The sequence below is a fragment of the Zalophus californianus genome, chromosome 13 (genome assembly GCF_009762305.2).
Source record: "Zalophus californianus isolate mZalCal1 chromosome 13, mZalCal1.pri.v2, whole genome shotgun sequence".
Classification (NCBI taxonomy): domain Eukaryota; kingdom Metazoa; phylum Chordata; class Mammalia; order Carnivora; family Otariidae; genus Zalophus; species Zalophus californianus.
Genome location: NC_045607.1, coordinates 22,625,702 through 22,648,101, shown reverse-complemented (window position 1 = coordinate 22,648,101; position 22,400 = coordinate 22,625,702). Strand labels below are relative to the sequence as shown.

Here is a 22,400-nt window from a genome sequence, read left to right as displayed (position 1 = left end):
TCCCTAATATGACATCAGGGGTACAGGTCTCCCATGTTGTTAAGTTAGTCAAGAAACCTGTAGTTCCTGTTCTTTAAACTAATTAAACTTTAAATATCTTTTAAGATTCAAATCTTATTTGGCAGTCTGTTTTGTGGCTCTTCTGTGGAAGCTGCTGTTGTCGTCTTTGGCCCCTCAAGGTGGTGTAAAGATATGTCCTAAGAAAGCTGGTGGACTGATAGGACTCTACTGATTTGACTTCCTCTGTGAAAACAGGAATAAAGAAAATGGAAAGACACACGCTTTAAAAAAAAAAAAAAAATCAGTGTTTTCAAAGGCTCATAGGAGTCTAGAACTAGAAGATACAGGATTAGTTTGTGTTGGAGTTCGGGCATAATAAAAAAGTCAGATGGTTCGAATTAGTTTCAGTCTTACTGAGACCCCAACTTAATCATTCAAGATGTGATTCACAAAAAGCAGGAAGCAAAATAGACCCATTGCCTCAGATTCTAAGACAGGAATAAAATGAACTAAGAGCGGCTTTCTTCCAGGAAGACGGCAAAAGTACATCTGCGGTTCTCATGGTCAGGGAGAGGGTTGTTCTTAGAGCCAACTTTCAGTCGTGGGGATACTACCCATGTCCAACTATAAACCGAGATGATGTTGCTCGTGCTGACACAAATCACAGGAAATGGAGGCAATCATGGACATTTACTGTATAAGCAGCAAACCAGAAAAGTCTCCTGAGAACAGGGAAGAGCCCACAGTCCTGGTGTTATTTTGGGTGGACTGAACAAACATGAATGCAGAGCTGGGAGCTAACTGGCACAGAATAAAACAGAGTTTGAACTGTGGCTCTCCACTAACGAACTACTAAGAACAATGGGTACTCTAAAGGATGTGAAGGCTCCTTTTCTCCCTGCCTCTGTGAACATATCAACAACCTAAAACCCCAAGCAGTTAGAACAAGAGAAAGGCTAGCCACGTGCCCCAAAGCAATCAAGAATTATTTTGTTTTCTTCCTACAGAAATGTCATTCATTTTTCATGAAAATTTGTAGTCTTAGATGAACTTCAGAGTGAGTAGTGATATTCCTTTTGTTTTACAACATTGGAAATACTAGTTTCACATGGATAGAACAGAGCTTACTTTTCTAAAATAAACTTGTATTTTGATAACCAGATTTATTTCAAGTTATACTGATAATATCTCCATTATTTTGGTATTCAAATAAAAAATGTAGAAAAATTACATGTCTCTCTTGTTTTTCCAATAATTATAGTTTCTAAAATATTTTAAAAGTTGAATCATTTTAATTTGTTAAAAGAATTTTATAAAAATAAATAACCAAATTATCTGTTAAAGACAGTGCTTTTGAATTTTCTCAAAGGGAGGCTCACCTTTATTTTACCCATATTTTTAAAAGGTAGTATTTTTGCTTCAGAGTACATGAGCTTTGGAGTCATCTTACTGTGTAAATTAAAATAATTACATATATCAGCTGGAAAATATTATGTGGAATATTGCAGCAGTCAGACTGAAAGAGGTGAAGATGTATGGTGATGTTGATCAGAAACAGTATGGAAAAATTCCTCAGTCTGTTATCCCTTTTTCTATGACAAATTGACAGACATTATTATATCTCCCTAAACATGGACGCTTCTGGGCCATACCCTACAGCTCCAGGTATTCTCAGCAAGCTGGAACTATGTGTAACATAAAGCCATCAGAGGTCTTCCTATGCCAACGTCAAGTCATGATGAAGTTACAAGATTATCCATAACTGTGAGCAGATTCTCTCAAACCAGCATTATTAATGTACTAATGATATATAAAAATATTCTACAGGTCAATACTAGTTTGCCACTTTCAAAAAGCTTTTACACACATTATCTCAAGTGTAAATAAGGATGCCTATTTGTGATAGAGTTTCCTATCTGACTGCCTCTTTTTGAGGTCACTCTCTCAGAAAAAGAACCTACATCCAGAGCAGAGAGCTGTTTATCCAGCTCCTTCAGGTCAGTATGGCTGAGTGACTTGCAGAAAATAACATACTTACCGTAAATACCAGATATAGTCACCTCAATTAAGTACCCGGGTTTGCCTAGGCAATCCTTGGTCAAAACTCAGTAATAATCTGCACCTGAGGGGCAAAAAAATCAAAATGAAGGGCAAAGGATTGTTTTTATTTTTAGGTCATCAAAAAATACTAAACTGTTGGTCAGGATGATCCATGAAGAAAGAAAAACAAATTCAAACTATGACTAACAAGGCCTGCTGTGCATGAGTCACAAACTGAATCAAGCAAGGCCTCTGGAAACAGGAGGAAAAGCATCTAGGAGCCACATCATAATCAAGCAATGAGCCTTGTAACTTGTTGGTGTCTTCACTGAACTATTTCAATACCTTGATGAAGTCCAGGAGAAGAGAGGTCAGCCAGTTTAAAACTCCTCTTCCCTACCAAGAATGTTCTCGGTGACCTTGAAGAGGAGCGTAAGAATGGCTTTCTTAGGTGTGAACATGAAAATAGTGCTAGTTTAGTCAACCTTGGGGGATGACTCATTCCCCAATTGTGTCCTAGGCATTACGCTGACCTACTTCCTGAAGGTGGGATTAACCTTGCAAAGGGGGAAGGTAATTGTTCTATAGATTTCACTTCTATAAACTGGAAAGGGATTATATTTATAAATGAAATATCCCAATAGCATAAAGCGTGTTGATTGAGCACAGAAGTTTGAGGCCTTTCGCTTTTTTCTCCATGGTTGCTTTGTTACTAAAATTCGGGAGAGACCAAATTGTATTTCAAATTGTTCCATCTTTACTATCTCACTTGGAGATTCAAATCCATAGGAGGATGTGCTTCTGATAAATACAATAATGACAAATCCTATCTGAATTCCCAACTGAGGTTATGTCCCTTGAAGAAATTTTTCTCTCTGCCTTGTCAATTTCTCACAAAGTCCAGGCTGTTTATCTGGGGAAACCACCATAATACTTTATGTGACTTAAATTGATGCTCACATGAAGTTTTTATCATAGGGATTGAAACTAGTAGTACAGGGAAGGAATAAAAAGACAAGACAAACTTCCCTGCTTAATCGCTACAGAGAGTGCTTGGATCCAAGACCAGCCAGCCACCTGGCAGCAGAAAGAAGCAAGCCGGTTTCACCCCAGGGCTTCCCCTCCCCTTGTTAGTCTAACTGTGAAAACAGGCAAAAAAAACCAAAATAACCGGCTCCAAATTTCTTATTCCCAGCCTCGTTCCCTACCATGGGACAGAGAGAGATCTTTCAAGGCCACTCCTCCGAGATAAGATCAAGGTGAATCATGGCCTGATTCCTTGGTTGTCATTCCATTCAAATTTCCCTCAAACTGGCATTTTCCCCTCATACAGTGATGATTAAAGAATAATTATTGTAACTAGAGTATGAATTCTAACTCTGCAACCTCATAGAAAGTGCTGGGCAGCTGTCTTTCCCACAGAGCTGAAAGGATGATGACTAACACATAAATTAACCCGCCAGTTGGGTGCTAATATTGCACTGATATCCTGGCTCTTCAAGGACATTTGATTTTCTGATTTAAATGGTACAGCATGATCTATGTCATGCCTCGGAAACAGAATTGGCTTTACAACCATTTTTCTTCATAACCGTCCATCCATCTGGTGTGCATGTGTGGGGAACTGAACAGGAGTTAACCATTTCGTAACGCTCACAAGTCTGTGGGTTGTCTGGGTGGTTTTGCTGATTTGGGCCATGATTTCATGATCTTGGCTGATCTAGTTCCTGTGATTGGCACACTGACTGATCTAGAATGGCCTCACTTGTATATCTGGCGGCTGTTCTTGGATCCCAGCTGGGGCAGTGGGGCTAACTGGGCCAGGCATGCCTCCTTCTCTAGCAGGCTAGCTCTTCTGGGTTGGTCACAGGAGGTCACAGGTTCCAAGAGCAACAAGAAAGTAAGCCACAATGTGTAAGACTTTCACGAGTCTGTTTCTGATCTTCTAAAACAAGTACAAGGCCAGTTTAGGTTCAAAGCACAGAGAGAGATGCCACCTCTTGGGGGAAGAGCTACAAAGCTACATTGCAATGTCATGGGCATAAGGAAGGGAAAGGTTTTGGCTATTTTTGCAATCTACCACGGGCCCTTTGTTCATAATTTTGATGCTTTTTCTTTCAAGTCAACTGATGCAGCCTATTAGGAAATCCTTGACCTAATTCTATCCATTTTTTTCCCTCGACTCCACCAGGTTTCTTCTGGGTCCATTCAAGAAAGTGTGAAAGACCGAGTGATTGACTCAAGACTGCAGCTGTTTATCACTAAGCCAGGACTCTTCACATGCATAGCTACTAATAAGCATGGAGAGAAACTGAGCACTGCAAAGGCTGCAGCCACCATCAGCATAGCAGGTAGGATGGATTTTCACAACCGCATTGCTCCAGGAGAGGGAAGAGTTGGCACTAGGCCCCATCTCATTTGGGGGAAAATCTTTTTTCTTTTATTTCTTACTCCAGTCCCCTTTGGGTGATTTCTTCCTCCTTGAAGACACACCAGAGGTTGATCTAGATAATTGATCTTGGGTGATTTATTGCCTCAAAAACGAAATCCTCCAATACCTGTCCCCATGATGGGTAACAGCTTCCAGAAGTTCATTTCTATTTCTTTTCTCTCCCTCCCTTTCTTCCTTTTTTTTAACCTTCCTCCTTCCTTTCTTCCTTTTTTTCTGTTTTTCCATTTCTTTTTTTCCCCTTCCTTCCTTTCTCTTTCCTCCTCCTTTTTTTCTTTCATGGGGCTAATCACACTTTCCAGGGCTCTCAAAGAGTAACTTGGCAGACACTTAACATGGTTGTGCCAATTTCTGCATGGCTCTTTCTTGGGGGCATTTTTACTTATGAGTATTCGATCTACTTTGTGGTCTTTCCCTTTCCTGTTTCAGGAAAGTGATAGCAGGACTTACAGGTGTTTTCAAGGAAAAGAGCTGACATACGGATTTCTAGGATATTTGTGTTGAGTTATAAAGGTTTATTTTTAAAATGTAAATGCCCCAAAGCCTTCTGAGAACATTTGTGGAATTCCTAGAGATGGAAATAATCCCTGTATCAGGAAATGCCAGGCATGCTATACTCATAATGTGTCTACTGCCCAAGGGTCAGCAGAGATGCTTGGCCTCACATGTGAGGCAAGCACTGGTAGAACCTGTGCCCAGGGCCAGCTCCCCAGATCCTGCTATGTCTTATTACCAGGCCACTTCTTTGATCTTCCATGATGGGGAAATTCCTAGTAATGTTTGTGATTTTAATATGAGATGAATAGAGACCACAGAGAAATACATAGGGAGCACTGGACAAGGCTGGCCTTCTAAAGTATGCCTTTGAAGGAAAGAGAAGATTCTAAAACCAAGGATTCCTTCTGCCTGCTTCTCCAGGGATCTATGTACTTATATCTACCTATGTTGAGATATCATATCAATTATTCTAGAATTTCCACTGATGGGAAATCATTTCTCCTACAGAATGGTGAGAATTCTAAAAGTGAATTCAACTCAATTTAACAAATAATCATAAAACAATTATTGCTTACATAGTACCTTGTTGTTGATAAAAGACTCTTACATGCATTTATTAAATACTAGATTCAGGCCATCATTAGGTAGAATAAAGGATGCAAACTTAAGTAACAAATGAGATCAATAACAATGGAGTCCCTGCCTTCCAGGGACTGTCAATCTAGAAAGGAAGTCAGCCAGCCATATACATTATGGCACAGACTATGTTCTCCTGCAGAAGCACAGACAAAGAAAACAGCAAGCTGTTGGCAAGCTTAGAGCATGATGGCGACTGGGAGTGAGATAGAGAACAGGAAGAAAGGTTTGAAATGTGGGCTCTGGCCGGGTTATGAACAGCCTGAGTAGGCTGAATGTATTCTTCAATCAGTGGGAAGTCATCTAATTACTTTAGAGTAGAGAAGTGATATGGTCAGATATATTGGATATCAGCTATATTATTAAATTAGCAGATGTTGGGTGTAAAAGACTGGGAGGCATGGCATGCAGTCAGGAGGCTATCCCAGGAGTCTAGAAAAGTAATGAAGTTCTGAACGACAAGTGCAGCAATTGGTCCAGAGAGAAGGGGAGAGATTCAGGTGACCTATCAGGATAGAAACGATAGGACTTGAGAGGTGCCTGGGTGGCTCTGTGGGTTAAGGGTCCAACTCTTGATTTTGGCTCAGGTCATGATCTCAGGGTTGTGGGATCGAGCCCCATGTCAGGCTCCACACTGGGTGTGGAGCCTGCTTAAGATTCTCTCTCTCCCTCCTCCCCCTGCCCTTCCCCTACCTCTCTGTCTTAAAAAAAAAAAGGAATAGGATTTGATTGTGCTAGAACGTAGCAGTGTAGTAGATATGAGAGTCTGAGGAAGGTGTCTAGAACAAATAATAACAGATAAAACAAAATAAAAAATCAAGAACATGAGGAGGTCGAAAAGATTAAAAAAATTAAATTTTTAATGCCTTTTAATAACCTGGAATTATTCTAGTCTCACTATCTTTGTTTTATTTGATATTTGATCAGCAACCAATGTTAAATAAATACCTATTTACAGCATCTATCCATCCTTCCCTCCATCTATTTAGATAATGTGCGTGTGTGCGTGTGTGCGTGTGTGTGTGTGTGTGTGTGTAGAGAAAGAAAGATTTACATATGAATACTCAAATCCAAGAAAATAAACTGATTTAATCTAGTTTAACCTACATCTCCTCAGGGTGGAAGAGAAAAATTAATTTTGCGAATCTTAAGAGCATTTCATTTTAGGTAATTATTCAGTCATTCACATATTAATTCCCCGCCAGGGCTTTTCCTCCCCTTCCGCCCCTCTCCCCTAGATGGCAGGGGAAAAGGGACTTGGATACATGCAGTGGTGACCTCTGGAACAAACCCCTACCCCGTTCTCTGGTGAAGTCTACAGCTGGAGAACTTGTGATCTCATCTCTTGGCTTTGTTAGGACCCAGAGGATGCCCCTGGCTGGCTCGGCACCTTTGAGGCTCGTTCCTATAACAACACAGTCCTCTCCATCTGGGTCACATCCTTCATCAAGCCCCTCTCTAGAGTCTACTTTGCAACCTCTGCAACTCAGTCACCCTGTCTCTCCCTATGAAGGCAGGCCTGCTGAATTCCAAGTCAGCTCCTTCCTTATCCCTCATGGGGCCTGAAGTAACTTCTGGATCACTTTCATGTTATGCATAATCCATTTGTTATACAAAATCCATTTGTTATACAAAATCCAAGAGAGATTCAGACCTATTGACCTACTGACCCAGTTCTGCTGTCTACCCAACCATGTCATGCTACCATTTTTATATTAATGTGGCCATCCCATGTCAGAGTAAGGAACGCCTATAAGGTTCCTTGCTTCTAGAGTTCCAAATGTAAGAAGTAGAGAAATGTCCCTCTGCTTTGGCTTTTTCCTTAATTTATACCTCTCCTCTACCCAGAGAAAGGAATCTATAAAATGTATATCCGAATTCTTATTTCCTCTACCTTCCTCCTTTCCACAACATACCAAGCGGGAGAGATTCCCCCTCTAGTGCAGCAACCCTCAGGGCCTACCATCTTAAGTACAAAGATGAGTGTGAAGGTAGTGCTATGGCAATAAAGGAGAACCTAATATAATGGGTATATTTACATCACACCAAGGCAGATTCATTGCATGGACATGATCTTCAAGATGCTGAAATGACTACAGAGCATGACTGCCACCATATTGTATACAGCAACATCACCCCTTCATCCCTGACCTCACTGATCTAACTCCATTAATAAATGGATTATACCAACAGAGGAGGCTGTAATACTAAAAAAGTAATGGTATCTTCTGGTGGTAGAAAGAACCTTAAGTTATGGCAAGCAGCATAGAAAGGCATGCCTTTCTGTGGAGGGAGAAGTGGTCTTAGGCATCAACTCTGAGAAAAGACCAGAGTGAGGCAATGGTAGCCTGGGGGAAAATAGCAGTAGCGTTGGCATGGTAGATGGAAAAAGATGGTAGAAGCAATGCATGAACTGGTATATAGCAGCAGAGAGGACTTGAAATTTCCTGCAACAGCAAGGTGAATACAGATGAAGAGCAGTGACCTCAGTAAGGGCAATGGTCATGTAGGCTGGAACCAGCAATGACTTGACTTCTGCCAATGGGCCCAGCAATACATATTTAGCAAGTGTTGGGAGCTGTATGTGAACCAATAAATGTGAATCCTTCTGCACATGGAAAAAAATGTTACTAAGATGAATGAAGAGAGACTCCCTTAAGGAACTAATTCATAAAAAGCTATAGGATCATTTTGTTTATCCCCTGATCAGTTTTTCCCGTTGGATCTCACAGACTTTGAGGCCTGAAGCTCCCCTACTTTTCCTAAAATTTCCCCAGCAGATCTAATGAGGGTGTCTCATGAGTGCAATGGAATAAGACCTCTGAACCCCGTGAGACATCTGCCATTTACTCTTCCTCTCCTTGACCTGTTCTTTTCCATTAAATCTGCTAGGTGCCTCACAATGTTTCCAGTGCCATCAGTGAGGAAATTGCCTCCCAATCCTGAGGTGCTCCCTGAGGCAATATTCCAGGAAAGTGAGGCCACATTGGTGAAAATAAGATCCATGGAGCCACTTAATTCAGAATCATTTTAAAAGAAGCATGGTCTCATGCTCCCGAGACCTCCCAGAGCTTGGATCTCCATTCCTGCTTTCAGCCCCTCTCTTCTTTGGCCTCTGATGGCCTCAGAAGCCCAGAGTTTTGAGTCAGACATGGTGACTCCTCTTGACATTCTGGCAATGCTTCCTTACCCCAAACTCTCCTTTCTCTCCTTTCAGCCATCCCCATCCTCCCCTAGTGTTCTGTAGTCAACAGCCTCCTTTCTCACATTCTCTGTATTTCACTTTGAAGCTTTTACTCCATCTGTTTATTTACTCATCCCAGCAGGAAAACTGGAAATGGAAAAATCTGGTCTAGTGTTTAGGATTAGGTCTAACGATATTTCTAGTGTTTGAAGGAAAACAAAAAAGATCAGCCTTCATTTTTCCAAAACTCTTCCATGTGTATGCCCAAATCCTTATGCATTGTTTGAGAAATGTGATATACTTCTTTCTGACTCATTTACATTTGCTGTTAGTCATCAAAAGGAGTCAGGAAAATTTTGGAACCTCTCCTTATGAACCAGGAAGTTGCATTTCCTTCCAGCCACAACCTTGAAAGGCTCAAGTTGCAATTTAAAATCACCAGGATACTGGGTATTTGGCCAGATGCCTTCTCTTTGTCATTAGAACCCTAGGCTCTGTGACAGAGACCAGCAAGACAGCCCATGATCCCGGTAATGAGCATAATTCTGGAGGAGCCAGATGCCACCAAAATAGGCACCAGTACTAATTCTACCAAACATTTAAAGAAGAATTAACACCAATTCTTCTCATACTCTTCCAAAAACTGAATGGGGGGGGGGGGGAACACTCCCAAACTCATTTTATGAGGACAGCATTACCCTGATACCAAAGCCAGATAAGGATATTACAAGAAGAGAAAACTACAGACCACTTTCCCTGATGAATGCAGATGCAAAAATTCTCAACAAATATTAGCAAGCCAAATTCAATATCATATTAAAAAGAGCACTTATCATGATCAAGTGGGATTGATCCCTGGGATGCAAGGATGGTTCAACATACACAAATAAATAAAATGTGATACACCACATTAATAGAATGAAAGATAAAAATCATATGCTCATCTCAATAGATGCTGAAAAGCACTTGAAAAAATGCAATATCCTTTCATGACAAAAATGTTCAACAAACTGGGTACAGAAAGAACATTCCTCAACACAATAAACCCACAGCCAACATCATACTCAATGGTGAAAGGCTGAAAACTTTTCCTTTAAGATCAGGAACAAGACAAGGGTGCCCACTCTCACCACTACTCTTCAACATAGTACTGGAAGTCCTAGCCTGAGCAACTGGGCAATAAAAAGAAATAAAAGGCATCCAAACTGAAAATGAAGAAGTAAAATTGTCTGTTTGCAGATGATATGATCTTATATATAGAAGATCCTAGGGACTCTACAAAAAAACCATTAGAACTAATCAACAAATCCAGTAAAGTTGCAGCATACAAAATCAACATACAGAAATCAGTTGTGTTTTTATACACTAACAACAAAACATCTGAGAAAGAAATAAAGAAAATCATCCCATTTATAAGAGCATCAAAAACAATAAGATACTGAGGAATAAGTTTCACTGAGAAGGCAAAAGATCTGTATGTTGAAAACTAAAAGATTTTATGAAAAAAATCGAAGACACAAATAAATGAAAAGATACCGTTTCATGGATCAGAACTAATACTGTTAAAATTCCCATATCACTCAAAGCAAGCTACAGATTCAGTGCAATACCTATTAATATTCCCATGGCATTTTTCACAGAAATAGAAAAAAAAATCCTAAAATTCGTATGGGACCATAAAAGATTGTGAACAACCAAAGCAATCCTGAGGATGAAGAATAAAGCTGGAGGTATCACCCTTCCTAACTTCAAACTATATTACAAAGCTATAGGAATCAAAATAGTATAGAATTATCATAAAAACAAACTATGGACCAATGAAACTGAATGAAGAGCCTAGAAATAAACTCACATATATATGGTCAATTAATTTACAGCAAAGGAGCCAAGAATACACAATGGGGAAAGAACAGTCTTTTCAATAAATGGTCCTGGGAAAACTGGATAACCATACAAAAGAATAGAACTGGACTCCTCCTATCTTCCACCATACACAAAAAGCAACTCAAAATTGATTAAAGTCCTAAACATAAGACCTGAAACCATAAAACTCCTACAAGAAAACATAAGCAATGAGCTTGACATCAGTCTTGGTGATGATTTTTTTGGATATGACACCAAAAGCACAAGCTAGAAAAACAAAAATAAAAAAATGGGATTACATCAAACTAAAAAGCTACTGCCCAGCAAAGGAAACCATCCACAAAATGAAAAGGTTTCCTATGAAATGGGAGAAAATATTCTCAAATCGCATACCTGAGAAGGGGTTAATATCCAAAACACATAAATAGCTCATATAACTCAATAGCAAAAAGACAGTCCAATTTTTTTTAAAAAAATGAAGAGAGGATCTGAACAGACATTTTTCTGAAGAAGACATACAGATGGCCAACAGGTACATGAAAAGGTGCTCAACATTACTAATCATCGGGGAAATGCAAATCAAAACCACAATGAGATATTACCTTATAACTGTTTGGATGACTATCAAAAAAAAAAAAAGACAAGAGTTAATAAATGTTGGCAAGGATGTGGAGAAAAGGAAACCCTTGCACACTGCTGGTGGGAATGTAAATTGGTTCAGCCACTGTGGAAAACAGTATGGAGTCCTTAAGAAATTAAAAATAGAAGTGCCATATGATCCAGCAATTCCACTTCAGGATATTTATCCAAAGGAGATGAAAATAGGATATTGAAGAGGTATCTGCACCTTCATGTTGGTTGCAGCATTATTCACAATATATCGAAACAGTAGATACTAGTTACAAGATATGGAAACAACCTAAGTTTCTGTCAACAAACAAATGTATAAAGAAGATGTAATATATATAAAATACCTCACTGTATATCTTACAGTGTCTCATATACATATATACATACAATGTGATATTATTCAACAATGATAACTGGCCATTGGTGACATGGATGAAACTTGAGGCCATTATGGTAAGTGAAATAAATCAGACAGAGAAAGACAGATATGTATGATATCACTTATGTGTGGAATCTGAAAAAGTCTAATTCATAGAAACACAGAGGACAGTGGTAGTTACCCCATGCTGGGTGGTGGGGGAAATGGAGAGATGTTGGTCAAAGGGCACAAACGTCCAGTTACAAGATAAGTTCTGGGAATCTTTGTCCATATGGTAATTATAGTGAATAATACTGTGTTATATACTTGAAAGTTGCTAGAGAATAGATCTTAAATGTTCTCAGCACAAAAAAGAAATGGTAATTATGAGACATGATGGAGATGTTAGCTAATGCTAAGCCGGTAACCATTTTGCGTTACATAAGTGTATACCTTAAACTTACACAACGTTATAATTTTATCTCAGTAAAGCTGGCAAAAAAAAAAAAAAAAAGACAAAGGGATTCAGTAGAGGAAAAGTTTGTACTTCCCATTCTCAGTGGCATTAACAGGTCCTTCCTGGAAGACTAAGGTTCAGAGTTCCACCTACTCTTATCCAGTTGGAGAGTACAGGAATGAGCCTATGCTCCCACATAAGCCAGTCCTCGTTCCACCAACACTCCCACCATCCACAATGCTCTTTCTTTGACCTCAGGATCTGGGGCTTCTGGTCACTAAATTTAAAACTCAAATGAATATATGCAGCATAACCAAAATGGGTGTAGGGAGGGATCTAACGTAGTAGTATTGGAGTTCCCCACCCCTCCAATGGACCACATATTTTAAGCATTGATAGTTCACACTATTACCAAAACAACAACAACAACAACAGAAGTTTGAATTCTATTTTCACAATTGACATAGCTAATTGAATGTACAGCCCTGTTTCACGGTCTCTGTCATATCTGATAGTCACACTCCCTCGTCCCTGACACGCTCTTTCCGGTTATGAGAACACGTGGGGATGCATCAGAGAAGCACACGACCAGCTTTACCACCCAGTGCTTCAGCTGGGACAGGCAGAGTGCTCTTACCAACAAAACAGACGCTGTCCCCGGCTGTTTCATGATGGCTTTATCTGGTTTCAAATTGATTAAAGGTGTTTGTTTTTGTTTGAAATGAAAGGGAAGAGAATAAATGAGTAACAGCCAGTAGCCACCCTAAATTGCTATCAGCTGTTCTGCAGTGAAGCCGAAAAGGGAAGCATTCTTTTTTCACAATCAGGCAGCTTTCCCATATTAAAGTTACTGAGTGTTTTAGAAGACAGCCAGAGTTTTACTGGGTTTTCCAGATAATTGTAAAGATACTACACGTATTGAGGATGGTTGGCAATTTTTGGAATCTTAAAAAAATCTAGTTTTGAGATCAAAGCACTTGCTTATAATTGCAACGTTCTTGGACCCTTCCCTGGCTCCCCACCCTTCCTCCAGAAGAAAATGCGACTGGAGGAATTTCTGTCAGAAACACATGGAAGCCCTCTGATTCTCTTACTATTCTTGACACATCCAAGCACCCTTAAATTAATTTCATTTTTCTTTCCCTACTCATCCTTGAAATAGAAGCCTATCTAAGCTTATTATCTCCTCCCAAATACTATGGCTGGGTTCTCTCTGGCACTGGCACATCTTCATGGTATTGAATCCTCTTTTTACATCTTAAATCGAGATACATAACCTTGGTCTCCTGGTATTTCAACAGGTTTCTCCGCTCAGCTGCTATTAGAACCTGCCTTTACCCCTCCAAATTACAGACCATTTTCTCTAGAAGAATCTCCTGATGTCTCCTTTCATCTTTTCTATCTGCACAGTGGCAGAATGGTCTTGTAGCTTGGGTCCTGTAGGTGCTTTATATAGGTTGGTTTCTCATCTTTAGGCTTGTTTTCATGCTACAAAGATCCTTGGTAGCTAATGGAGGGGAATTTGGAGCTTTGACACTACCTGGGCTGATGATGCCAGTGATGGACCCAGGTTGAGAAGAACACAGTTCCTGCAGACTCTCAGTTTTCTCTTAACTTACCTCCTCCAAATCTGCCTGTTAATGCAGTGTCTGGCCTCCTAACCAAAGAGAACTTTCCAGAAACTTAGGAAGTAGAGCTATCAAAGCTATCTCTTGCAAATCTGAAGGTTAAAATGTACTAACTTTTGTTTCTTTTCCCCTTTAATGTGACTTCCTGTGGGAACTTCCTCTCCTGTTAATAGAATGGAGGTAAGACAGCCCTGTGACATCAGTGTTTTGTTGTGTTTTTTGTTTGACCCGCCCTTTATTGCTCTTTGCTGAGTACTGTAATCTTTCAAAAACTTTCCAATTTCTAATCCTTTTCACACTCTTACAAGATGATAATGAAGATAGGTCACATCTATTGAATACTTACTGTGTATGAAACACTGTGCTAAAGAGCTTTACATGCATTATTTAAATTTATCCTCAGGACATGCATATGAAACAGGTACTATTATTATCTCTATTGTACAGAAAAGAAACTAAGAGAGTTTCTTTGAAATGGAGAGTTCCAGTGACTTACACAAAGGGTAAGTGATAGGCTTGGAAAGTGAACCCAGAACTGACTCCCCAACGTTCCCTTATAACTTTATCTTGTAGATAAGAAAGTGCTACCTTGTAATATAACATTTTACAATGTACAGTGTTTTATTTTCAGTAAAAATGACTTTCATAAAAAACCTATGAAGTGTCATAACTGTTTTCACCTAATTTTACAAGTAATGAAACAGATTCAGAATGATTAATTAGGTAATAATAGTAATAATGATATTAGCAGCTAAGTTTGTGGTACATTTATGATCACCATTTTTCTCATTTTAACATTTCAGTGACTTTATGGGGCAAGACCTATTATCATCCCTATTTTTTAATATGAGGAATCTAATGCACTAGGAGTTGCCCAGACCACACAGCTTGCAAACTATAAAACCTCAATCCGAGCTCAAGTAGACAGACTCAAGAAGTTACATTTGATAACTACTGCACTAACCCAGATAGCACAGTAACTGAGCAGGACCTAGAACTCCAACCACTGAGTCTAATTCCATGGAATAAAATAATTCATTGCATAAGAAAATTTGGTTAGTTCTTAATATTGTGCCAATTCATGTAGCTTTGATGCATTCATTTACTTACCAGTTCTTTTTTTTCTTAAGATTTTATTTATTTGAGAGAGAGAGAGAGTGAGAGATTGAGAGCACAAGCAGTGGGGAGGGGGAGAGGGAGAAGCAGACTCCCCACTGAGCAGGGAGCCTGATGCGAGACTCGATCCCAGGACTCTGGGATCATGACCTGAGCCGAAGGCAGACGCTTAACTGACTGAGCCACCCAAGCGTCCCCACCACAGTTCTAAGAGACAGTCCTGTCCTCAAGGACTCTACAGTGAAACTGAATATCTACCGAACAGATATACAACCTAAACGTGGTAAAAGTTAAAATGTAGGCCGCCAAGAAAAGAGATGCCATCTTTTCCTCATATGCCATTCAGCACTCCTTCCAATGCATTTTTAAACCACTCACTCTATTTCTGGCACTATATTGGAAAGCAGAAAAGTTGTTTTAACTTGTATGTATTCACTGCCCCCAAGTAATTTACATTTTACTAGGTGCACATGTACACACACACACACACACACACACACACACAACATGATAATGGAAGCATGGACAAAGTCCAAGGACTCAAGGACAGAAATAGATCATTCAAATGCAAGTAAATGCAAATGAAAAATCAAAAACCCATTAGTAGTCAGTAAACTAAAAAATATCCTACACAGTTTTTCACTTGTGATAACACGAGCACTCTCAAACCGCTGGTAGAAAGGAAACTGCTATAATCTCTCTAAATAGCATTTGGCAGTTTTTATTAGGAGCCTTAGGATCATTATATCTACTGATTGGCTAAGTCCAGTTTTAATAATCTATGTTAAGGAAATAATAAGTGTATGAACAACAAAATTGAAAACAACACCACATTTATTAGTGAAATTTATGAGCAATGTCAATATCTACCAATAAGGGAAATTGGTGTGATTAAAAACCATGCTTTTGAAAAAGATAATAGCACAGGCAAATGTTCAATTATATTAATTCTCATTAATTATATTATTAATAATGCTTATAATCATGCTAAATAAAAATGCAGGATACAAAAGTACATTTACATAATTCTAAATATACTGTATATATAACTATATAGTATGTATATAACTATAGTATAAATAGCCCTGTATATATTATACTTACATATATACTGATTATAACTGATATATGTACAAATATATAAAATATATACAGTGTTTGTGTATTTGGCTAATATAATTAATTTTCAAATTTTTTAAAATTAAAAATGTTTTCTTCTTTACATCACATTTTACATCTTTATTTTACACAAAAACTAGGTACTGCTTTTAGTCAGAAGAACTACAAGAGGTGTTTTTCAGAGGAAACCGTGTCCTTGAGGACACTGGATTTGGCATTTCAGATAAATGACAATCTATGTCTTAGAGCAGGGGTTGGAAACCCTTTTTCTATAAAGGGCCAGATATTAAATATATTTGGCTTTTCATATACAGGCTCTGTTGCAGCTGCTCAGCTCTGCTATTGCACACAAAAGCAGCCACAGACCATTCATAAATGGCTGAACATGGTTCTGTTCCAATAAAATGTTACTTATGGACACCAAAGCTTGAATTTCATATAATTTTCACTTCTTCTGATTTTTTTCAATCGCTTAAAAATGTAAACACCATTCTTAGCTCACAGGCAGTATAAAGACAGGCAGAGGGTGGAACTTGACCTGTGGATTATATTTGCTGACCCCAGCCTTAAAGAACGAACCGTACACAGATAGTAGGCATGGAAGAATAAAAACAATTCCAGTTTGCTTTGGGGATTGGCAGTGTAGAACCCCGTCATCACACTTGCTGGGAAAGCACAGTGGCTGTAGGCAGTTGCTATATAAGGAAAAAGCTGTCTGTACAGTAGTCCCCCCTTATCCACAGGTGATATGTTCCAAGACCCCCAGTGGACGCCTGAAACCATGCATAGTACGGAACTCTACAGACACTATGATTTTTTTCCTGTATATATATACCTATGATAAAGTTTAATTTACAAATTAGGCATAGGAAGAGATTAACAGTAATAAAACAACAGAACCAGTATAACAATATACTGTAATAAAAGTTGTGAATGTGGCCTCTCAAAATACCATACTGACTCACCCCTCTTGTGATGATGCAAGATGAGAATATGCTTGCGAGATGAGACAAAGTGAGGTGAGTGACGCAGGCGTTACGACCTAGTGGGAGGCCTTCCCACCGTGCATCAGGAGGAGGAGCCTCTGCCTCTGGACCGTGGTTGACCCAGGGCGACTAAAACCAGGGAAAGCGAAACCGTGGAGAAGGAGCAAGTATTGTGCCAGAGGACAGGTAGAGCTCTCAGGTGCCCCACTCCTAAGGAGGGTGGCAAAAGCTGTGCGAGTTTCCCCTGGACGCGTGGGGTTGCTTTAACCCAAACCAGCCTCAGCTGGTCGTCTGGATATGCCCTTGGACAAAGTACTATGTGTTCAAAGGGAATAGAGGTCTCCCTCATAGAAACTGTAAGATCACATTGAAAAATGCTCAGCTGGATGTGGTTCATATCTGCTGAAGCACAGAGAAGAGTAAAAAATGCAGGGACAATCCTTTAAATATTCAATTTGACGAAGGAGAGTTGTCTTTTAAGGAGGGACTTGAGATCATATATCCATCACTGCTGCTAAAAAGAAGCACTTTACAGAAAGGAAGGTCAGCCAGGTTTCATTTGTCAGGAGGCAAGAGAGGGACTGGCTCCATGTGCAATATGAACTAGCATTTTTGGAGCTTGTCCGGCAGACCGTTCCAAAATAACCAGCATTCTGTGAAGAGATCCTTGTGACCTCTGCCCTGCTGTTCGAAGGACCAGCAGGACCAGCTGCTTCTGGTGCTTCTCCACTGGCAGTTCCAAGAACTGTGAGCAGAGGAACCCAACTTCAGTTGGACAGTTCACTTGCACAAGAGAGCAGAAGACACCAGTGGAAATTCTTTGCATTCATCTTGTCCCCCAGTTTTTGCTGTGAGCTTCTTTTAAATTTTTTAAGTGATAGGGTTAGGAGGATGAGGGACCATGGCCCCATATGCCTCCACGTCTTGCCTCTGAAATTTGAAAACTATGAACAATTAGAGGTTTATGAGTCTGCAAAAGAGGAGAGGAAAAGGAAAAGGAAGTTGTTTAAGCTCTGAAAGTGTGACTGGGCAGTCTCTATATACATACATGTGTATGCACAGATATACGTTATATATGTGTGTATATGTAATACATATAGACTTGGCCCTGTACATCCTTTACCTTGTAGAGCTGATCTTAGCATAGATATACTTCCAGGGCTAAGTCTTTAATGCTCCTAGGAACATCACAGAGGCAGAGAAAATTAATAAGAACCATATACTTTATATTTTGTCTTTTCCCAGCATGCAAAGGGTTTCCACAGGCTACTTCTCTGCAAGCTGGAAGAAAGAACCAAAATTACAAACCAAGAGCTGATTTCTATTCAAAACCTACTCTTTTTTTCCTGTTTTTTTCTTTCTTCTTTTACATTATATAGCTACTAAATAAATGAGGACCCAGTACTATCAGGCCAACAGAGGCTGTTCCAAAGATTTTTCTAGGGCATTTATTAAGAAAGGCGGCAGACATACAAAGAGAGAGATTGATTATTGTCAATAATCCTTATTTTTGAGGCTATTTTTATTAATTTTTCTTTCATGTACCTTTTCTGGGTTTTTCTTTCTTTTTTTTTTTTTTGCTTGTGTTAAAGGAAAAATCATCAATGTTTTTTAATTTAAAAAATACTTATGGAAAAATACAGAGTCAGTCGATGGTTAACACATGACAGCAGAACCTGGATGAATAATTCTCAGCTCAGAGGCACTCGGGGAAATATTTAACTTTTACATGATGCAGTTTTTGTGTTAAATGAAAAGAATCCCACCCGCTTTTATCTATCCCCCCTTTATACCAAGATATTATGTTAATATGTGAGGCCATTTAGTCAACCAGTTTGAAGTACTTATGGTTATTAGGTATTATTCTTCAGTTTCTTAAAGTACAGCCTTTCTTGAACTTTCTTAGTGTTATCACAAACCAGATTTCCCTAAGAGGCTGGGGCATAAGCTATTTCTCTGGGTTTTTGCTCAACCTTACCTGGCCCAAGTTTTCATGACAGCTTTGTGTTTTCTTATTTGAGGCCTTCATTTTTAAAACAAGCTACAAACTACAGGTAATGTAATAAAATTCGTATTGGAGGGACACGTGGGTGGCTCAGTCAGTTAAGCATCCACCTTCGGCTCAGGTCATGATCCCAGGGTCCTGGGATCGGGTCCCACACTGGGCTCCCTGCTCAGCGGGGAGCCTGCTTCTCCCTCTGCTCATGCTCTCTCTGACAAATAAATAAAATCTTTTTTAAAAATTGAAAGAGAGTAAAAATAAAATAAAATTCATGTTGGCTAATTAGTAAAAGGCTAGTCTGAATTAGAGGACGATTCTATATTATGAAACATAATTTCAAAGTATGGTACTTCTTGAAAGTTCATCGTTTTACCTGATAAGGTACATAAGCTGTATGCCATTTAATAGATTTGAACACTGTAGTCAGCCATGGTTTCTAATTCAGGTATTAATTGTTCGAATTCAAACGGGTTCTCTTAACAATTTAAAAATTCCTCACAAATTCCAATTTAACTCTCTTACCTTAAAATCCTTTATATAAAGACAACAAAATGTGAAATTCCAACAACTGTACAAATCTAAATGAGCATACAACTTTTTTTTTAAGATTTTATTTATTTATTTGACAGAGAGAGACACAGCAAGAGAGGGAACACAAGCAGGGGGAGTGGGAGAGGGAGAAGCAGGCTTCCCGCAGAGCAGGGTGCCTGACGCGGGCTCGATCCCAGGACCCTGGGATCATGACCTGAGCCAAAGGCAGACGCTTAATGACTGAGCCACTCAGGCGCCCCAAGAATACAACTTTTTTTGTCATTGTTAACAACAGAGATCTGATGGAAGGCATAAGAATATGTTGAGACCATCACAGTGTATATACATAATAAGTGCTCAATAAATATTTGTCGGCTGAGCAAAGGAGTTATTACTATAATTCCCAGCACTCTGTTAGGGGGCAGTGGATATGTGCAGAGAATACCAGCAGTATTTTTCATTCTTCCTCTCATTCTCTTCAGTTGTTACAGCAGATAAGCTATTAATCTTATTTTTGTGCTAGCACTATACAATTTAGGTCTTTTCCTCATGTATTATCCATTAACACACGATCTGAGTTCAGAATAATTGCTTACATCACTCAACAGATTAGGCCCTCGGGGCTCTGAGTGACCAGATGACTTTCCCCAAGTCATGTGATGAGAAATAGTAAAGCTGAAGATCGACTTAGCTCCTTTGACAGCCTGATCCCAAGCTTCCTCCTCCCTAAGTGGCTTTTAGTCTTTAATGAAATGCTGGGAAGGTGTGTGAGTGAGAGAATTGGGGTACAGGAGGTGTCACAAAGATGTATGTGTTCTATAAAATTCAGGGACGTAACTATCATAACACATAAATAAACTATGCTCAAAAAGCTGGGTCACCACAACTGTTATGTTCAATCATTTGTTAATTGTCATGATGTATATATTTTTTTAAGATTTTATTTATTTATTTGACAGAGAGAGACAGTGAGAGCAGCAACACAAGCAGGAGGAGTGGGAGAGGGAGAAGCAGGCCTCCCGCGGAGCAGGGAGCCCGATGTGGGACTCGATCCCAGGACCCTGGGATCATGACCTGAGCCAAAGGCAGACGCTTAACGACTGAGCCACCCAGGCGCCCACGATGTATATGTTTTTTAGATGCACTTTACTTATTGAAATCAGCTCCATTTGTAAGAAGCATATGAAGTGCCTTAACCAAGAGTAGTTAACTTCTATTTATAATGTAAAATAGTAAAACTACCCAAATCTATTCAGTCCTTGATAGTTCCCAAAGCTTTCCACATCCATTATCACATATGACCCTCATAATAACCCTCTGGGGTAGCTGGAGGTGACCGAATTATAGCTGGGAAGGGAGACAGTATTCAGACAGAACATTTCAGCCAAGTTGCTAGTACAATCTTCTCCTATTGCTGTGATGCAGAGGTGGAAATAAAAAATGAAAAAAAAAAAAAAAACAAACAACCCAGACTGAATGCTAAGAAATAGCATGTGATGGAAAACGTTGTTCATTTCTTCTTTCAGTAAACTACAGAAAGATAACAAAGGCTACTGCGCCCAGTACAGAGGGGAGGTGTGTAATGCTGTCCTGGCCAAAGATGCTCTTGTTTTCTTCAACAACTCCCATGCAGACCCTGAGGAGGCCCAAGAACTACTAGTTCATACCACCTGGAATGAACTGAAAGCAGTGAGCCCATTTTGCCGGCCAGCTGCTGAGGCTTTGCTGTGTAACCACATCTTCCAAGGCTGCAACCCTGGGGTAGTGCCTACTCCTACACCCATTTGCAGGTACAATAAAAAAAAAGAAAGAAGTGGGAAAATTCTGTTGGATGCAAACAGGAAGAGTTTTCAAAAGAAGCTGTCATGTGCTATGATAGATGCAAAAGGTGGCTTTTGTCCAAAATAGAAAGTAATTAATTGGACACAATTCCTACCATGTAAATCGCTGGTGACATCCTATACTACAAGGGCTCTGAGCTCCTAGAAAATGTCATAAGAGGTATAATACTCTATTTTACTTGTTATTGTTCATATTACCATATTCATAAATATTCCAGTGGTCTATGAAATAAAAAAAAAAAACCCACAAACGTGGACCTCATTAGTAAGCTACAATACAGAAGAAAAAAGGTCCATTTCAAATGTTTCAGCACTACTGGCCAGTGAATGTGAGATCTTGGTGAGTACTTCAGAATATTACTTTCTGTAATATGTATATTATTTTAAAATACATTCCGCCCGACGTTCTAATTTAAATACTAACAGTCTTTCTCATGGTGGGGGGGGGAGGGTGGTAATAAATAGTTATTTCTTTAAAACCCCCATACTCTTTAAACATGGAAATTCATAAATCCATGTTTGACAGAATTATCTTGCCTTTATTTACTTCTTGCACAGGAAAGACAGGAATCAAACTGGCTTTTGAGCCGAGTAGAACAAAGGTGAAATACTGTTTGTACTGCTTTCTAGATACATGTAATCTTGGCTAACCTTCAGTTTCCTCATCTGCAAAACAGAGAGGATTAAAGGATAAACTGTCCTCATAGTATATGTTAGAAACTGGACAGATACTGTTTTCTTCCGAAGAAAACAAATGAAAACTACCAACACAACACATTTCCACCTCTGTTTTGATAAAACCAGAAAATATTGAAATATTGACATAATCATAGGGCCATGAGGTCATTAAAATAGAATGCTCTATTCCTCAACTCACTGCAAATTTTGAGGGTTTGGAGAAATTGTAAGAGGAATATAACTTATTTCTTCACCCAAGAAGGTTATATTTTCATCAAACATGACATCTAAGTATCTCTTGGGGAACAATCAGAATTAAAATTGAATTGTATCTTTGTATGCTAGCACAGAATAAATTTATGAGTAACTTTCCGACATGTATGT

At 39.2% G+C, this 22,400-nt stretch overlaps 1 protein-coding gene across 5 annotated transcripts in view; it reads left to right on the top strand.

The window, feature by feature from the left end:
* The window catches only part of MUSK (muscle associated receptor tyrosine kinase), a 94,891-nt gene that overhangs the window by 58,764 nt on the left and 13,727 nt on the right, over window positions 1-22,400 (top strand). For 3 of the 5 annotated variants that reach the window (XM_035723595.1, XM_027615329.1, XM_035723596.1), the window contains 3 exons: window positions 4,232-4,391; window positions 13,917-13,923; window positions 21,024-21,287. In XM_035723595.1, coding sequence (XP_035579488.1) covers window positions 4,232-4,391; window positions 13,917-13,923; window positions 21,024-21,287 — 431 coding nt within the window. The remainder of the gene's footprint in view (window positions 1-4,231; window positions 4,392-13,916; window positions 13,924-21,023; window positions 21,288-22,400) is intronic. The other 2 variants (XM_027615330.1, XM_027615331.1) reach the window with 1 other exon arrangement.